This window comes from Lycorma delicatula, chromosome 8 (genome assembly GCF_047948215.1).
Source record: "Lycorma delicatula isolate Av1 chromosome 8, ASM4794821v1, whole genome shotgun sequence".
NCBI classification, from domain to species: domain Eukaryota; kingdom Metazoa; phylum Arthropoda; class Insecta; order Hemiptera; family Fulgoridae; genus Lycorma; species Lycorma delicatula.
Window position 1 is genome coordinate 141,251,524 of NC_134462.1, and position 15,133 is coordinate 141,266,656.

Sequence of the window (15,133 nt, forward strand, 5' to 3'; positions counted from 1 at the left end):
GAGTTTTTTTTCTATATTTAGCCGAGATCTATATTTTGTCTTTAAAGCAGCCTAAAGCAGCCACCGCAGAAAATTCGGTTTCGCAAAGGCAGGATACTGTAAAATGGTAATAGTATACAAAATGCTCTTGTTTTCAGTGCAGAAACTTATCATCTACCACTGCCCAAAATTCAAACAGTGATTTATTTATTACTAAACAGTCATTTGATTTCACCACTTGCCAGGACGTCTATAAAAATTACTTCTTTGGCAGTCAAGAGCCCTTCGGCAGTATTTTGAAATGGAACCTTAACCAACTTGAAACTTGCTACCAAGTTGTCGTCAGCAAGAAACATACATTTTTAAATTCTTTGCCAGCATGACTAAATGATTTTCAATGATTAAAAATTCCACTTTCACATGTTCTTCAGCCTTCTAAGTTTTAACACATTCATCCTCATTTGCAAACATTTTTAGGTTTTGTGCTTTAAATTTTTGGTCTATAATTCCAATTTTCTAAAAAAAGCATTAACTTTATCACTCATATCCAACATATGTGTATTTTCTGCTTGGAGTTGAAGATTCAAGGTATTTAATTTCTCGAATATGTCGACCAAGTAGCTCAATTCCATCACAAATAAACCATCTCAAAACTTCTTGGCTTCTGATAAGTTCTCCTCTTTTAGAAAAATGGCAATTTCATCTATTAATTCATAAACACACTGCAAAAATGTTCCATGTGGTAGCCATCTTGCCTCGCAATAAAATAGTAATACTGAATGTACTACATCCATCTCTTTACAAAGTGCAGAAAAGATTCTTGATTTTAGGGGTCTCATTTTTATATAAATTACAATGGTTACAATTGTTGTCAGCACAATATTTAGACCAGGATTAATTTCTTTGGAATCTTCCAGTCATTGAACGAGCACCATCAGTGGATATTCTGATGCAATTTTTCCACTCTCCTCATTTATAAAATAGCAAATAACATGAGTGCTGTTGCTTTGAGTTCTATTGGTTTGCAGAAAAGTAGTTCTTCTACTGCTGATATACCATCACAAAATCGAACATAGGCAATGAAATTAGTATCGTTTTTTCTATCTGTTGCCTCATCAAGTTGAATTGAAAACAATTTGTCACGCAACTTCTTGAAAAGCTGATGCTGTACATCTTCAGTTGAATCACCAATTCGACGAGCAACAGTATCATTTGATAGAGGTATGGACTGCAATGTTTGACAAAATTATCTCCAAACATAGTTTCTACAATCTCAATTGCAGCTGGCAAAAAAAGCATTTCACCAGTGACATGAGACTTTTTATAAGTTGCTATTTTATATGAAACTTTGTATGAGGCAAGTAAAGCTTCATTCACACAGTTTCTTTAGAAATGATGTTTGCTTTTCATGATTTTAATTTTAATTTGAAGAATTCTTGTGGTTTGTTAACGTACTCACTATGAAGCATTTCCAAATGTCGTTTAGGTTTATTAGGTTTCATGATGCTGTCTGCTGCCAAAATGTTTAAGCAAATGACACACGGGAGCCTTTCTTCTTCATTTGCTTCAGTACTGGTAATCCCAAAATTTAAGTATTAAGTATTCTTGAGAATATTTTCTCGATTTTATTTTCAGAACCACTCTTGTCTATGCACTTGCTGATGCTTCACTATTGTCTAATGCTTGCTTATGCCCCCTGATTTAAATTAATCCATGATTCTATATAAATCTACTGCCGTGAATATTTAATTCCTTGAATTGCAATTAACATACAATTTACAACATACACATTCACAATAAATTAGATAGCGATAGAAGAATCGACTTGACTGAGACTTGCTGGAATTGAATGAGGTGCAGGATTTATACACATTTGCACAGACGGTCATGCAGACATTCCTGAATGTTCAAGACAAATCAGAACTTCTCACAAAATCGGCAGAATGCCCAATATGGTGGACATAAGATCAATAGAGAGATATTGATTCCGGTTTTGTCAATGCAGCGGATCGATGATACTAAATATCAATAAATTTACTTATTCTTGGTAATTTGTAAGGTTTTTACTTAAGGTCATAGTGTAGATTTAACATCAAAATACATTATTATTATATACATTGTTATTGTATGAGAGGGGAGGCACGATAAAAATTATGATTGAAGACTGAGTTGCAAATACTGAAAGGTTGAGAAACACTGACTTACAGTAGATATATATATATATATATATAAAATAAAGACTGCTGGGATATTTCTCTCCTTAAGGTTGGCGAACCTGTGTTATTCATGGCCACACTAGTAATGTACACACTGCATTGTTGTCGGAAAGTTGTGTTGCAGTATCTTTGATTACGTATGAGTTATTGTGATATAAAGTGATATAGGAAAACTGATGCATCGATAGCATTTGACAGGAAAGATTATGGAAAACTATGAGAAAATTTTTTTATCTCACCATCATCACAAAATTCAAATGTAAAAATGGGAAGCAGTTAGAATCCATATAAATTCATAAATGTAATAATTCTAAGTAATAGTGATGCAAATATTTAAAGATAAATAAACTAATCAATTCAGAAAAAGATAATTTGATCAAAAAAACTATCTGACAAAAAACTTATGAAGTTTACTATTTTATAAATGCAATTTATTTCATACTTACTGATTTCTTAGCTCTTGAATATACTGAAAATCCGGAGTTAATTTACCATTACTTGCAATTATTGCCTGAAATAAAACAAGAATTAAATAACAATTTAAATAACAATTATGTAAATAATAAATCAACACATAAATAAAAAATACAAAAATTACAATAAAGTTTTAGGATTACATTGCAGCCACTGATGGCTGCAATCTAATCCTAAAACTTTATTGTAAAAGTCAATAATAACAATTTTTTTTTGTCCCATTAAAGTTATATTTAGCAGAGGTTAATTAAACCTCTGCTTACTTAAAATAGTTATTGTAAAAATAAGTATTCTACAATTTCTTAGGTTTCTACCAAATGTTACATTAATCATACACATATTAATTTTTTGAATGTATTGTCCTGTACGTTGAATTATAATTAGTATTTATAAACCACCACATACACACATATAAAGAAAGAATGATTGTACCTTGAATCTAATAAGGGCTTTTCAAATACTTTAGATTCATCATCAGTTATTAAAATACTACAATTAACATTACCATTTAGATGCTTAGTCAACTATGTCATGACTGATTAAAATTATTAGTCAATGTTAAAATTCTATTATAAAGGCCTACCAATTTAAACAGATCATCCTACTCAAAATTTACCTGGTTGTTTATTAAATTGAAATTTTTATATTTATAAATATATTTCTCCAAATGCTCCAGTTTGTTTTTAACATTACAAATTTCTAATATTTTAAGATTATTTAATAAATCTGTAATTTTATGTCCAATTGAAATCAAGTGATCTGCCATATTTGAAAAAAATTTCTTTTTTGTTTTAAATGCTGTTCGATGTTCCAAGAATCTTGCTTTAAATGATCTATCAGTTTTACCTATACATATGGCATTACAGTCTGTGCATTTAATTTTATATATGCCGCTTAAGTTAAATTTGTCAAAAATATAATTAGTGTTATAATAAAAGAATTTTTTCAAAATATATATCGGTTTATATGCAACTGTATATTGTTCTTTATTATAAAAATTCACTATTCTATTTGTGTTTTTGTTTATATAATTGTATAAAATATATTTTCTATCATAATTTTTAGAACCATTCACTGGAATAAGGATAGTGTTTTTGTTATATTTCTTCTTTAAATATCCCCAGTAAATGGATATCAATAAATGATTTATTGTAGCTATTCTGTAAAGCTATACTTTTTATATACCCCAGTTCACTATTTTATACAACCTGATTATTATGTGAATAAATAACAGATCTATGTATCATACCATAGTTAATAGTTAAATAGTTATGTGAAAGTGGGTTATTTGAATTTGTATGAATTGTTATATTATTGTTAGTAGGTTTTCTATATACGCTTGTTTCAATTTCATTATTGTTATTAATTTTTATGTTTATATTTAAAAAATGTATGGTCCTGTCACTTGTTTATTAACATTTTTACAATTTTTAAATAATTATTCATAGGGTTTTTCATCTCCCTGAATCATTTTCTTCTATGTAATTATTAATTTTGTCAATATAAGTTTCTTTATATATTACTACTGGGAGTATTAGCTTCACCCGAATTTAAAATTATGGCATTAAATTTTAGTAACTTTAGTTTCAATTAATTATATTTTTTATACTAATAAAATCTTGGTTTTTATTCAATTGTTTATGCTTCTTGTTCAATGGTTAATTAATATTATGTATTATACCATTTCTAATTATCTTCTTTCCATTTTCATCATTAATATAATCTAAATTCAATTTTGTATCTACTATAATATTTTGTAATAATCTGGTTTCATCAAATGAATGATTATTATATTTGAAAATATTACAAATTACTTTACTGTCTTCATGATTGAATTGGATGTTAGTCATTGATTATATATTTATCATTATTATTTCTATTGTTACCTAGTTCATATAGTTTATCATGATCCATATTATTTATCACAAAAAATTTATTACTCAATAAATTACCATTTTTCCTATTATTGTTGATTTTTCGTTTTAAAATTTCTAATTTAACTTTTATTTGACTCTGGATTTCATTAAAAATTAATAAACCAAATTGATTTACTAGATTTAAAAGCATATTATATATTTCTAAATTTATTTTGTTTTCTTTTATAGTTTGCACTCTTTATTTCTAATTTAATTCTATAATTTTGAGCATTTTTCGATTTTAAAATTGTTGTATGTATTTCTGTATTTTAATATATATATATATATATATATACACACACAGAGAGAGAGAGAGAGAGATACACACAGATTTAAAATAAAAACCACCTACAATTTTACATTCGATGCAAGACAAAGATGATATATAGTGCTACTGGTGCATCTTATGAGTATTATATTAATTATCAGGAGATTTCAACAATACAGATGCAAATAAATTCTGTGAAATGAGTGACAAGCAGAAAAATGTAGTTTTTTGCAAGCTTTTAATTCTAAAAACCTACTTAATTCTTAAACCACTGACATTTTGAAAAGATCATGAAAGTTAGTACATACAATGCTTCTCACAACATATTTTGATTTATAGCAAACACAAATATTATTAACATATAAAAAAAAACTTTAACCTTTTGCTGGGCATGTGGATACAGGTTACATATCCAGTCACGTAAAGCATTTCTGCATCCATGGATATAGCATTATGATCGTTTCATTTTAAACAAATTGGAGGGAAACAACCACATTTTCCTACAAACTTAACTCCTAAATCTGGTGATTTTTCCACTTTCTCAGTTGATGTTTTATACAGTTTCAAAAATACTTGAAGGTTTTGTGCCAATGTTCAAATATTTGCTCTTTTTTTGAGATGTGGTTGCATCAGTTTCAATACCAAACATCTGAAAAATAATTTCCTTCTTAATGTTTTGTTTTTCGGGTTTGAGGTAAATAATATCTCAAACCCAAATGATTGGGCATTGAGCTCAATCGTACCTGGGTATTGATTCCTAAAATATTGAGTAATGCATAAAATAGTGCCTTTGATCATCTATTAGTTTTTCTGGCAACATTGTAAGAGCTACATAATTTATATCTTTTATCAACACCCATTTTAGAGGCATTAAAATCTAATATAATATATGGCCTACCAGTTTCATCGTCAATATTGTTGAAAAAAGTAATACCGCTTCATTCCTTTTTGTGACATAAGAAACTAATTTTTTATTTTTCTGAAAACCAAAAATTGGTGATGCAACTGGAAGTCGTTTGTTAGCTGTCATTTCAGGAGGAATTTCCCTCTTATTTATTCTTAAAGTTCCTATCATTGTCATTTTTTCTTTTAGCAATGATTCTGCCAGTAGATATTCGTACCAATTGTCAGTTGTTAAATTTTGATTAGAACCTTTCATAGCTTTCAAAAGTCGGTGCACAATGTCATAAGGTTTGATAATGCACATTCCCTTGGAGGTTGAATTCCTCAATATACTTCAAATTTACTAGCGTAAAATGGTTTTGCGTCAGAAAGGGCGAATACTTTTAAACCATAATTGGCTGGTTTACTTGGAATGAACCGATTCCAACTGCATCTTCCTCTAAAAGGCTTGACTTTTTCATCTGTTGTCACATATTCGTTATGAGAATGAATTTTCCCAAAATTTTTTCTGAAAGCATCCAAAACTGTTCTGATTGCTGTTAGTTTGTCCGTTATTTATCTTACAAGTCTGGAATCCTTCTCATCAAAACACATCAACTAAGTAAAAATAAAAATTGCTTATAACTCATACATACACGTAATATGATCATTCTTGACCTATCAGATGACCATACTTCTACCACATCTGCATGGTTCAACTTTTTTACACCTAACAAAAATAAAATTCCAATTAGGACCCAAATTTCCATTTCATCAATCTCTTTACAGTCACACTGTTGTGAGTACATCTCTTTTTCTTCTTATAAAGGAATTCATTTGAAGTACAATTTCTTGCAATATAGAATCAAACAGTATTTTTTGAAAAGCTTCCATTTCATCCGTAATTCCACGCGCTTCTAATCTAGGACCCGGAAGACTTTTACTATCTTTTTTGCTAAAGTTTTTGATTTAATTTTAGTAAAATCATTCTTATACCATTTGGTATTTCCATCTCAGCCCACCATAAATTCAGAATCATTATCGTTCTCATCTGACAGCAAATCTTGTTTGGAAATTGTATCATCTTCACTGTTGATCACTTCTTCTTCTTCATCACCACTCCATTCTGAATCAGAAAATGTCTGATCGTTTTCTTCATCAAAGCAATCAAATAATGCATTCTCTATGTCACTATCTTTCAGATAACCCCAACTTGAAGCCATTTCCCTGACAAAATAAACAAACATTGTGATTGAGAGAACAGCACTTGACAAAAATAAGCAGTATGTATGATGCAAAGACAAGATATAAATGTAAAAATTAAATAAAACAAAACAATAAGCTTAATTATGATATGCGTTGATAAGTTTAATTATGATAATTCATCAAAGATATGAATAAAAATCATAAAATTAGTAATATTACTAAGAAATTATACTTACGTTATCAGGCAGGTGGAAGCAAATCAGATGCCAATTCTGCAATACTATTCTTAAAAATGTCTCTCACAACATTCACGAACAAGGCTCTCAACACAATGGCGACATGTCTTAAAATTTAACTGTATGTTATGCAAATAGAGAAGTCAGCGCAGCAAACCAAACATTTAGCAAAAAAATGTCCCAATCAGTAGCAGATTTGCACCAACGCACCCAGCACAAGGTTAAAGGCATTTTATTTAACATTGTACAAATACTTAAAATGGAAAAATGTCTATCATAATAACGGGATTTAATAAAACTTTAAAACTTACACCGTGAACAGAATCGATAAAATTATGATCTTCAAGTGGTTTGGTTGCATCAGATTGAAGAATATCAAATGCATATGGAAGAACAAGATCACCAAAGAAATCAGTTGACTCTCGGGGTAACTGTGTAGGCATATTATCAATTGAACAAACTAAAACACCTGGTCCTTTAAAGCTAAAACAGAGAAAAAGTAATTAATAGTAATACTTTGAAATCTTTATTTACACAAACTAGTTTATTAAGAAGGTATTTAGTGAATTCTTTTTAAAAAATACTCGTATAAGTAAGCCATCCTTTAATGATTTTACTTCAATTTTTAAGTTTAATAATTATATTTTTAACTAGCCTGTCAGCGCTCGATTCGCTCACCCTTCCTGTCTAGCCAAGGAGTATTGGAGTATATCCCACAACCTCCACTATGTTCATTATCCTCATGCTAGTGAGAATAATACTGATAAATAACAATTAAAGCCTGTTCAATTTATAAAAACCATCAGTGTATTATAATTTCTTTTGAGCAACAGTTTGATCTGCACAGGACTCGAAACTTTAAATGATCTGAATAATGTGAATTTCAGAAAATAATACCCTTGTCTTAAAAATAGTACTTATAGTTAGTTAGTTACTTATTAGTACTTATAGTTAGTTATTTTATGTTTAATTTGATACCAAATTTATACAATTCTGAAATCTTTTATTAAGTTTTTTATGATGGTATGTTTCTGAAAATTTAGTATAAATTACAAATTTGTAGTATATAAAATTCATAATTTGCTTTGTATCATGTAAAAGTATATAAAACATTTTGCTTTTTCATCTTGGCAATTTTTTGCCAAGATGAAATTTTTTGGCTCTTTTTCTTCTCTCCTGATTACGGACATCATCAACAAGTTGGTAAAGCTAATGTTTTCGAAACCTCTTATGGGTGAGAGCATTTTCATTTTTATCCCAGCAATACAACAAATAGGAATTTACAATCCCAATCTCAAGCAACCAAAAGAACATATTTCACCACCACTTTATAGATTTTATTTCAAATGTGTAACTAGCTAAATAGCTAGTCATTTCAATCAACTACATCCATCTTAGCTGTATAGTCACAAATTACGGTTGATTTGTTGAACTCACTCATATTATTTTTATTTACTCTTTGAGCAGTTAGTATGGTACTGTTCTGATATGCTGATAATAAAGAAACAATCAGTTTGTCTTTCCATGCAAGTAACATCATTTTGGTACCATAACGATACTCAATCTGTTCACTTTAATTTTTTCATTTTTAAGAACTTCAGGGACTTCCTTAACATAATAGTGCCTGTGGTATGCACTCTGTGCTTATAAATTTCAAGTGCTTAATTAGGGCTGGTGTAAACCGATCAATATATAAATGGTAACCTAAACCCTAACTGTAAGGCACAACTTTGTTGAGAACTATTCAACTTGTAAAAGGAAGTTCTGGTCGATCTAGAGCATCTGTTTTTAACTTCCCAAATTAGAAAATAAATGTACATATATAACCACTCATACAATCTGGTAAAACAAAAATGTGCAGATCCCAATTTGTGGGCTTCATAGGGTTGTAGCTTTTAAATTTAATTCTTCCTTTAAAACCCATAGATTAAAATATCTTGTGCTGGAATAAAGTTTTCCCTATATTGTTTATCAATACCCTCAGTAGCATTTCTTACCTTTCTGTCTCTTGAAGAAACTACTGCATTTGGCTGATTTGGAGAACATAAATGAAATGTCAAAAACATTTGAAGGAAGCAATGATACACAAATACATCTTTAATGAATCACATTTTATCCTCCTGCTGTTCTGATCAATATTTTTTAATATCGGTTTTAGGGTATACGCACATATTAATTATTACTCCCAGAAAAGCTTTAATTTCAAGAAGAGCGACATCCTTCCAGCACTACCATACAGAATATTGTCTTAGCGGTATGTGTTTTTTATTTTTCTTCTGCTTATCAATTAGTTTCGACAATAATTTCAGACAATAACGAATCAGTAAAAAATAACTGAGAGTATTGCAATTCTGTTTTCACATTATTGTTATACATTGGACCACATCGCGGAACCGTAAATGGAAATTTGGGCAATCACCGTTGTATTTTTCTCTTAACGCATTAGAACAAGTGTCACCAAATGACCCATTTCCCGAATGTATGTCAATGTAATTATCAGAATTATCGGTATTACTCACAAAAATATGCAAAATATTGTCACAAACCGGCAGACCACTAACCTCAAATTCACTATCACTTTCTGATCCTAAATGCGAATCAAGAATATTTTCGTTAACTATTGGATCTCAGTCACTATCATCACTAAACAGACTTTCTGAATTGTCACTATAAAACTCATTAATAAAATTTTCCAATTCAAAATCACGAATTTGATCACAAGTTCCGGCCATCTTTCGTACCTAAGTTGTTTATTTACAATTCAGACAAGATGTCGGAACACAGCCTATTAGATATGTTGCCGTAAGTGCATTCGTTTACTAATAACAAATTCAGATTAAACAGCTGCTGGCCTCCGTGGCGCGAATGGTCGCGTTTCCGCCTTTCATCCGGAGGTCCCAGATTCGAATCCCGGTCAGGCATGGCATTTTTCACACGCTACAAAAGTTGTCATTCATCTCATCCTCTGAAGTAAATACGACGTGTCCCGGAGGTTAAAAAAATATATTTAGCTAAACTAAATAGAATGCGATGTCGAGTGAGAACTGTCTAAATGTCGAGCGATGCTCGTTTCATGATTTGCTGACGTCTAAACATTGCATGACATTGGACTGCTACGTGAATTACATAATGTCGAGTAGTTTACGCCACTGGATCTGACGTTAATTTCGGAATGTAGAGTATGTTATGACAAAGGTCTGCAAAGTGTTAGGTGTTAACATCAATGTTAAATGTAAGGATTGTGGCTTTGAAGCTGTTAGAAGTAACAGTTAAACTTTACCTAACAATAAGGCAGAAATAAATGACCGTATGGGTTACGCATTTCGATGCATCGATAAGGGGGAAGAAGCTGCAAGAACATTCTGTGGTGCATGAATATGCCCAAACCTGCTGTATTTATATATTATAAGAGCATTATTTGTAATTCACTAAAAGATGTTTGTAAACTTCTATGAAAGAAGCAGTTGCAGATTTTGTACAAAAAATTAGATGATTGTAGGGATATAACTGCAATCTTGGACGGGCAGTGGCAACGTAGAGGCTATTCGTCTCTAAATGGAGTTGTAACTTCCATAGCTAAGAACAATGGAAAAATTATTGATGTATAATGATAACTGTGTGGCTAATTATAGGAGAGTAAGAAGTGGAATGGAGGTAGCAGGTGTGGATATGTTCCAGTCGCATAATATCAGAAGAATATAATATCAGGTACAAATATTATCTGGGAGATGGAGATAGTTTCCATCTGTTGTGGCAGCAAAACCATATGGTCCAGACTTTTTGGTAAAAAATTAGAATGTCTGGGCCACATTCAAAAACGTATGGGTACTCATCTTAGAAAACTTAAAAGTAAAGTGGGTAAAACTAAAGTTTCAGTTGGTAAAACAATAGGAGGTCATGAGCGACTCACAGATTCTGCCATTAATGAAATTCAAACCTATTATGGACTAGCTATTCATCATAATACATCCAATTTAAAAGACATGAAAAAGGCTGTGTAGGCAGAATATTTCCATCTTGGCTCTGATAATAATTCACTTGCACATCATTTATACCCAACAGGTTCAGACAGTTTGTGTAAGTTCCAAAAGGCCCTGGCTAACAAAAAAAAAATATATGATCATACTGAATGAACACAGACACTTTCCCGAAGCTATTATGCTAGAAATTAAACAGATTTTTAAAGAATTAGCTGACCCACACTTCTTAGAAAGTGTTTGCATGGTGGAACACAAAATCCCAGTGAATCTCTCAACAATATAATGTGGTCAAGGATCCCTAAGTCATTTGTTTTGAAAAAAATTTAGAAATAGGAGTTATGAAGCTATTACCAACTTTAATAAGGGAAATACAGTAAAATGTGAATTAGTGAACAAGTTGGGCATTTCATCTGGGTCAAATTGCATACAAGGAATGAAAAACTTGGATCTTATTAGAGTCAGAAAAGCTGATAAAGCGATTGAAGAAATAAAAAAAAATTTAACATCAGAAAAATACATTAGCAAGAAAAAAGTTGGAAGAAACCTTGGAAGAGCAGAAGGACCCAGATAACCCTTCATATGGAGCACTGAAAGTTAGACTACTCATATTTTACCACGGTGTTACCTTTAACTGCATTTGCTGGAAAACATGTTTCTCAATATAAGAGTACAATTTTCTCAACAACCATTATTGATATAATGGTTTTTGAACTGTATTAAATATCTCCATAATTTTTTAAAATTTTGATTTTTACAACTACCCTCACATTTTAAACCAAGGAAATTGCTAAATTTCTTCCAGTTTCAAAAATATTTTGGTTGTAATGCAAATTATTTTTGTAAAAAGTGTTGGTAACTTCAAAAATTTATCAAATTTTTTCAAAAGCAACTTCAAAAAACTGTTGCTTTAAATATAAAGGAAATAACCATCTTAAAAAAAAAAAAAAAATTAGGCCAACATTTTTCATAGTTCCTGAGAAAATGTACCTAAAATTTGACAAATTAACATCAGAAAGACAGGGCTCCATGACTCCCCTTAAAGCTATTTTTGTCAATAACCAAAAGATATTGAAAAAGACAGAGACTTCATTTATAGAAAATTTAATTTCAAATATTGCAAGTAGTCTCCAAATTTGATTTGATAAATAATTTGGCCATAGTGAAGTTGAATATCGGCAAGCAACATAATCTGGCTGTTACCGCAAGCGATTAAAGCAGCTACCATCTTGAGATGAAATATTTCATAACAGCAATAGTCCTATGTTTTTCCCAAGTTTAAAAACTAAATTTCAGTTCAATCAGTAGAGTAGTTTTTGTGTGAAAATGTAACAGACTCACCAAAACCACTAAATTTTTATGTAAATATATATATACTAAACAAAAATATAACTCCTGTTTCTAAGATTGATGATGAATAAGTTTAGCAAATGTTAAATAATAATCATTATCTTTAGACAAGTTTCTTCAAAGGAATTCAAAAGCCTTTCGTATTGTAAGTTAGTAGAAGATATATCTATTTTTAACAATTATAAAATAGAATATTTAGTATTGAAAAAAGTGTTGTAATTAATGCTGCTAATTATGTACTTCAGAAACTTACACAGTCGGAAAACAAATTAACTTTTAAAATAATGATAACAAAAAGGCTATCAGAAGGTTAATAATATACTGATCAAAAAATATCATATTAACATCACATGTTATAATGAAATAGTAGGGTATCTACGACAATTACAACTAATTGGTTCACAATTATTCATTTGATAATGGTATAAAACTAACTGTATTAGATATCAAATTACATTTATTACCTTTTAGTATCCTTATTTCGATCAGCATCATATAAACAGAATGGAGTGTTAATAGTAGTACATTCATTCATGAATTCAATAGAACCCCCTGGATCAGCACTAATGTCACAAATACCAAGCATCCTGTGTGGAAGAGGTGGTGCACCTAAAATAATCCAATTTAAAACATTGTTCAAAACTTCAATAAATATTACAGTAAAGGCTGAATATAAAATAAGTCTGCTACTAAAAAAAATTAAATAGTCATTAACATAAAAAACTATTCAATATTTTACACGAGATCACCACAAAAAAAATCATTGTTTACAAAAAGTAAATCTGTTCTATGAAAGGGTACATGCATGTACTGTTTCAGAAGTGTTCTATGCTTTACCTCTCTTTTCAACATCTAATACTATCATTCTCCTTCGTTGTGTTCCAGCCCCTCCTCTTTTGTAATTTTCATAACGTACTTTTTGTAAGCAATTCCTCCTGAAAATATGTCCGATCTTGTTCATCTTTCGTTTCTTCAAAGTATTTGTTGCTGTAATCAAACTGCATAATTGTCTTCATTTTTGACGTCATACAGGATGCTTAAGTATCCATCCAAACCTCTTTATCAATCACAACCACATCTCCAATTTTTCAAGATTTTCTGTTTCTCAGTATATACGTTTACAGCCATATTACAAGAAATAACTCTTTTTCTCATTTCTTTCTTGATGTATCATTCGATCACTTCTTTTTCCTGATAAAAGCAAGATAATATGACATGGTACGTACATGACAAACATAACAAAACTTTCTTACAACTCTTCATAGATTGTTTTGTGTTATCAGTTTCTGCACAACAATCTTCAATACACTTTCTGATCTCTTATCCATTTTATTAATTTCCTATCCTAGTTGCACAGAATTATTATCAAGATATTCAATTCAACTATCAGAAGGTTCCTTATAATTTATGAAACAGACAAATATTCCATAGTTCATTTAAGCACCTTGCCATCCAAAATCTTAATGCCTTGATTTTATATCCTTGTGGAATGTTGAAATTGGTCGTTCTTCAGGTTTTACTTTATCCTTGCCTTTTCCTTTTTTGATTGAAAAATTATGTAAAGTAAAGAAAACAAACATAGATAATACAAAATAAATTCAACATTAACAACTATAAAATATTTATTAAGCATTAATAATTTAATTACATTAACCCAATTACTTTAATTAAAATAATAGAATGTCATCCTCTACATATTCTTGGCATTACAAATACAGAAATGTCATTAGTATAATATTTTAGAAATGTCTTTTACTTTAAGTAAAAAAAAAAAAAAATTGTTTTGAGATACCACCACATATAGCTGCTTCACTAACAAGGATGTACTTAGACCAGCGTTTCTCAGCCTTTCAATATATGTGGCCCAATTTCCAATCACAATTTTCATTCCAGCCCCTTCTCATATAATAACAATGTATACAGTAGTAATGTATTTTGATGCTAAAGCTACACTACGACCTTAATTAAAAACCTTACAAATTACCAAAAATAAGTAACTTTATTGATATTTGGCAACACCGACGCTGTATTGACAAAACCCGAATCGAAGACTATAGCTCTCTTTCTTACTTCCACCATATCGGACATTTTCCCGGCTTCGCAAGAAGTTCCGATTTGAACATTCTGAAAGAAATGCGCAAATGTATACAAATGTCCTTGAACCTTGTTTAAATGAACCTTGTTCAGTTCCAGGCAGTCTCAGTCGAGTCGACCCTTCTATCGCTATCGAATCTATCCTGAATGTATATGTTGTAATTTGCGTGTTAATTGCAAACCACGGTATTAAATATTCACGGCAGTAGATTTATACAGAATATATTTTTTTTCTTTATACAGAATCATGGATAAATTTTATTTTCAGAACCCTCCTGGTTCCGAAAATTAAATCAATAAAATATCAAGAATACTTAAATTTTGGGTTTCCAGTACTGAAGTAAACGAAGAAAACACCCCTGTGTGTTATTTGCTCAAAAGTTTTGGCAGCAGACAGCATGAAATCAATGAAATATTAGAAATACCTATATTTCAGTGCATGAAACCTAATAAACCTAAACAACGTTTGGAAACGATTCATAGTGAGTACATTAACAAATCCCGAGAATTCTTCGAATTAAAATTAAAATCATAT

General features: G+C 30.3%; 1 protein-coding gene across 2 annotated transcripts in view; it reads right to left on the bottom strand.

The window, feature by feature from the left end:
• Positions 1-15,133, bottom strand: part of LKRSDH (lysine ketoglutarate reductase/saccharopine dehydrogenase) — a 92,198-nt gene that overhangs the window by 35,586 nt on the left and 41,479 nt on the right. For both annotated transcript variants that reach the window (XM_075374307.1, XM_075374306.1), the window contains 3 exons: positions 12,969-13,113; positions 7,489-7,660; positions 2,642-2,706 (listed from right to left, as the gene is read on the bottom strand). In XM_075374307.1, the coding sequence (XP_075230422.1) occupies positions 2,642-2,706; positions 7,489-7,660; positions 12,969-13,113 (382 nt within the window). The remainder of the gene's footprint in view (positions 1-2,641; positions 2,707-7,488; positions 7,661-12,968; positions 13,114-15,133) is intronic.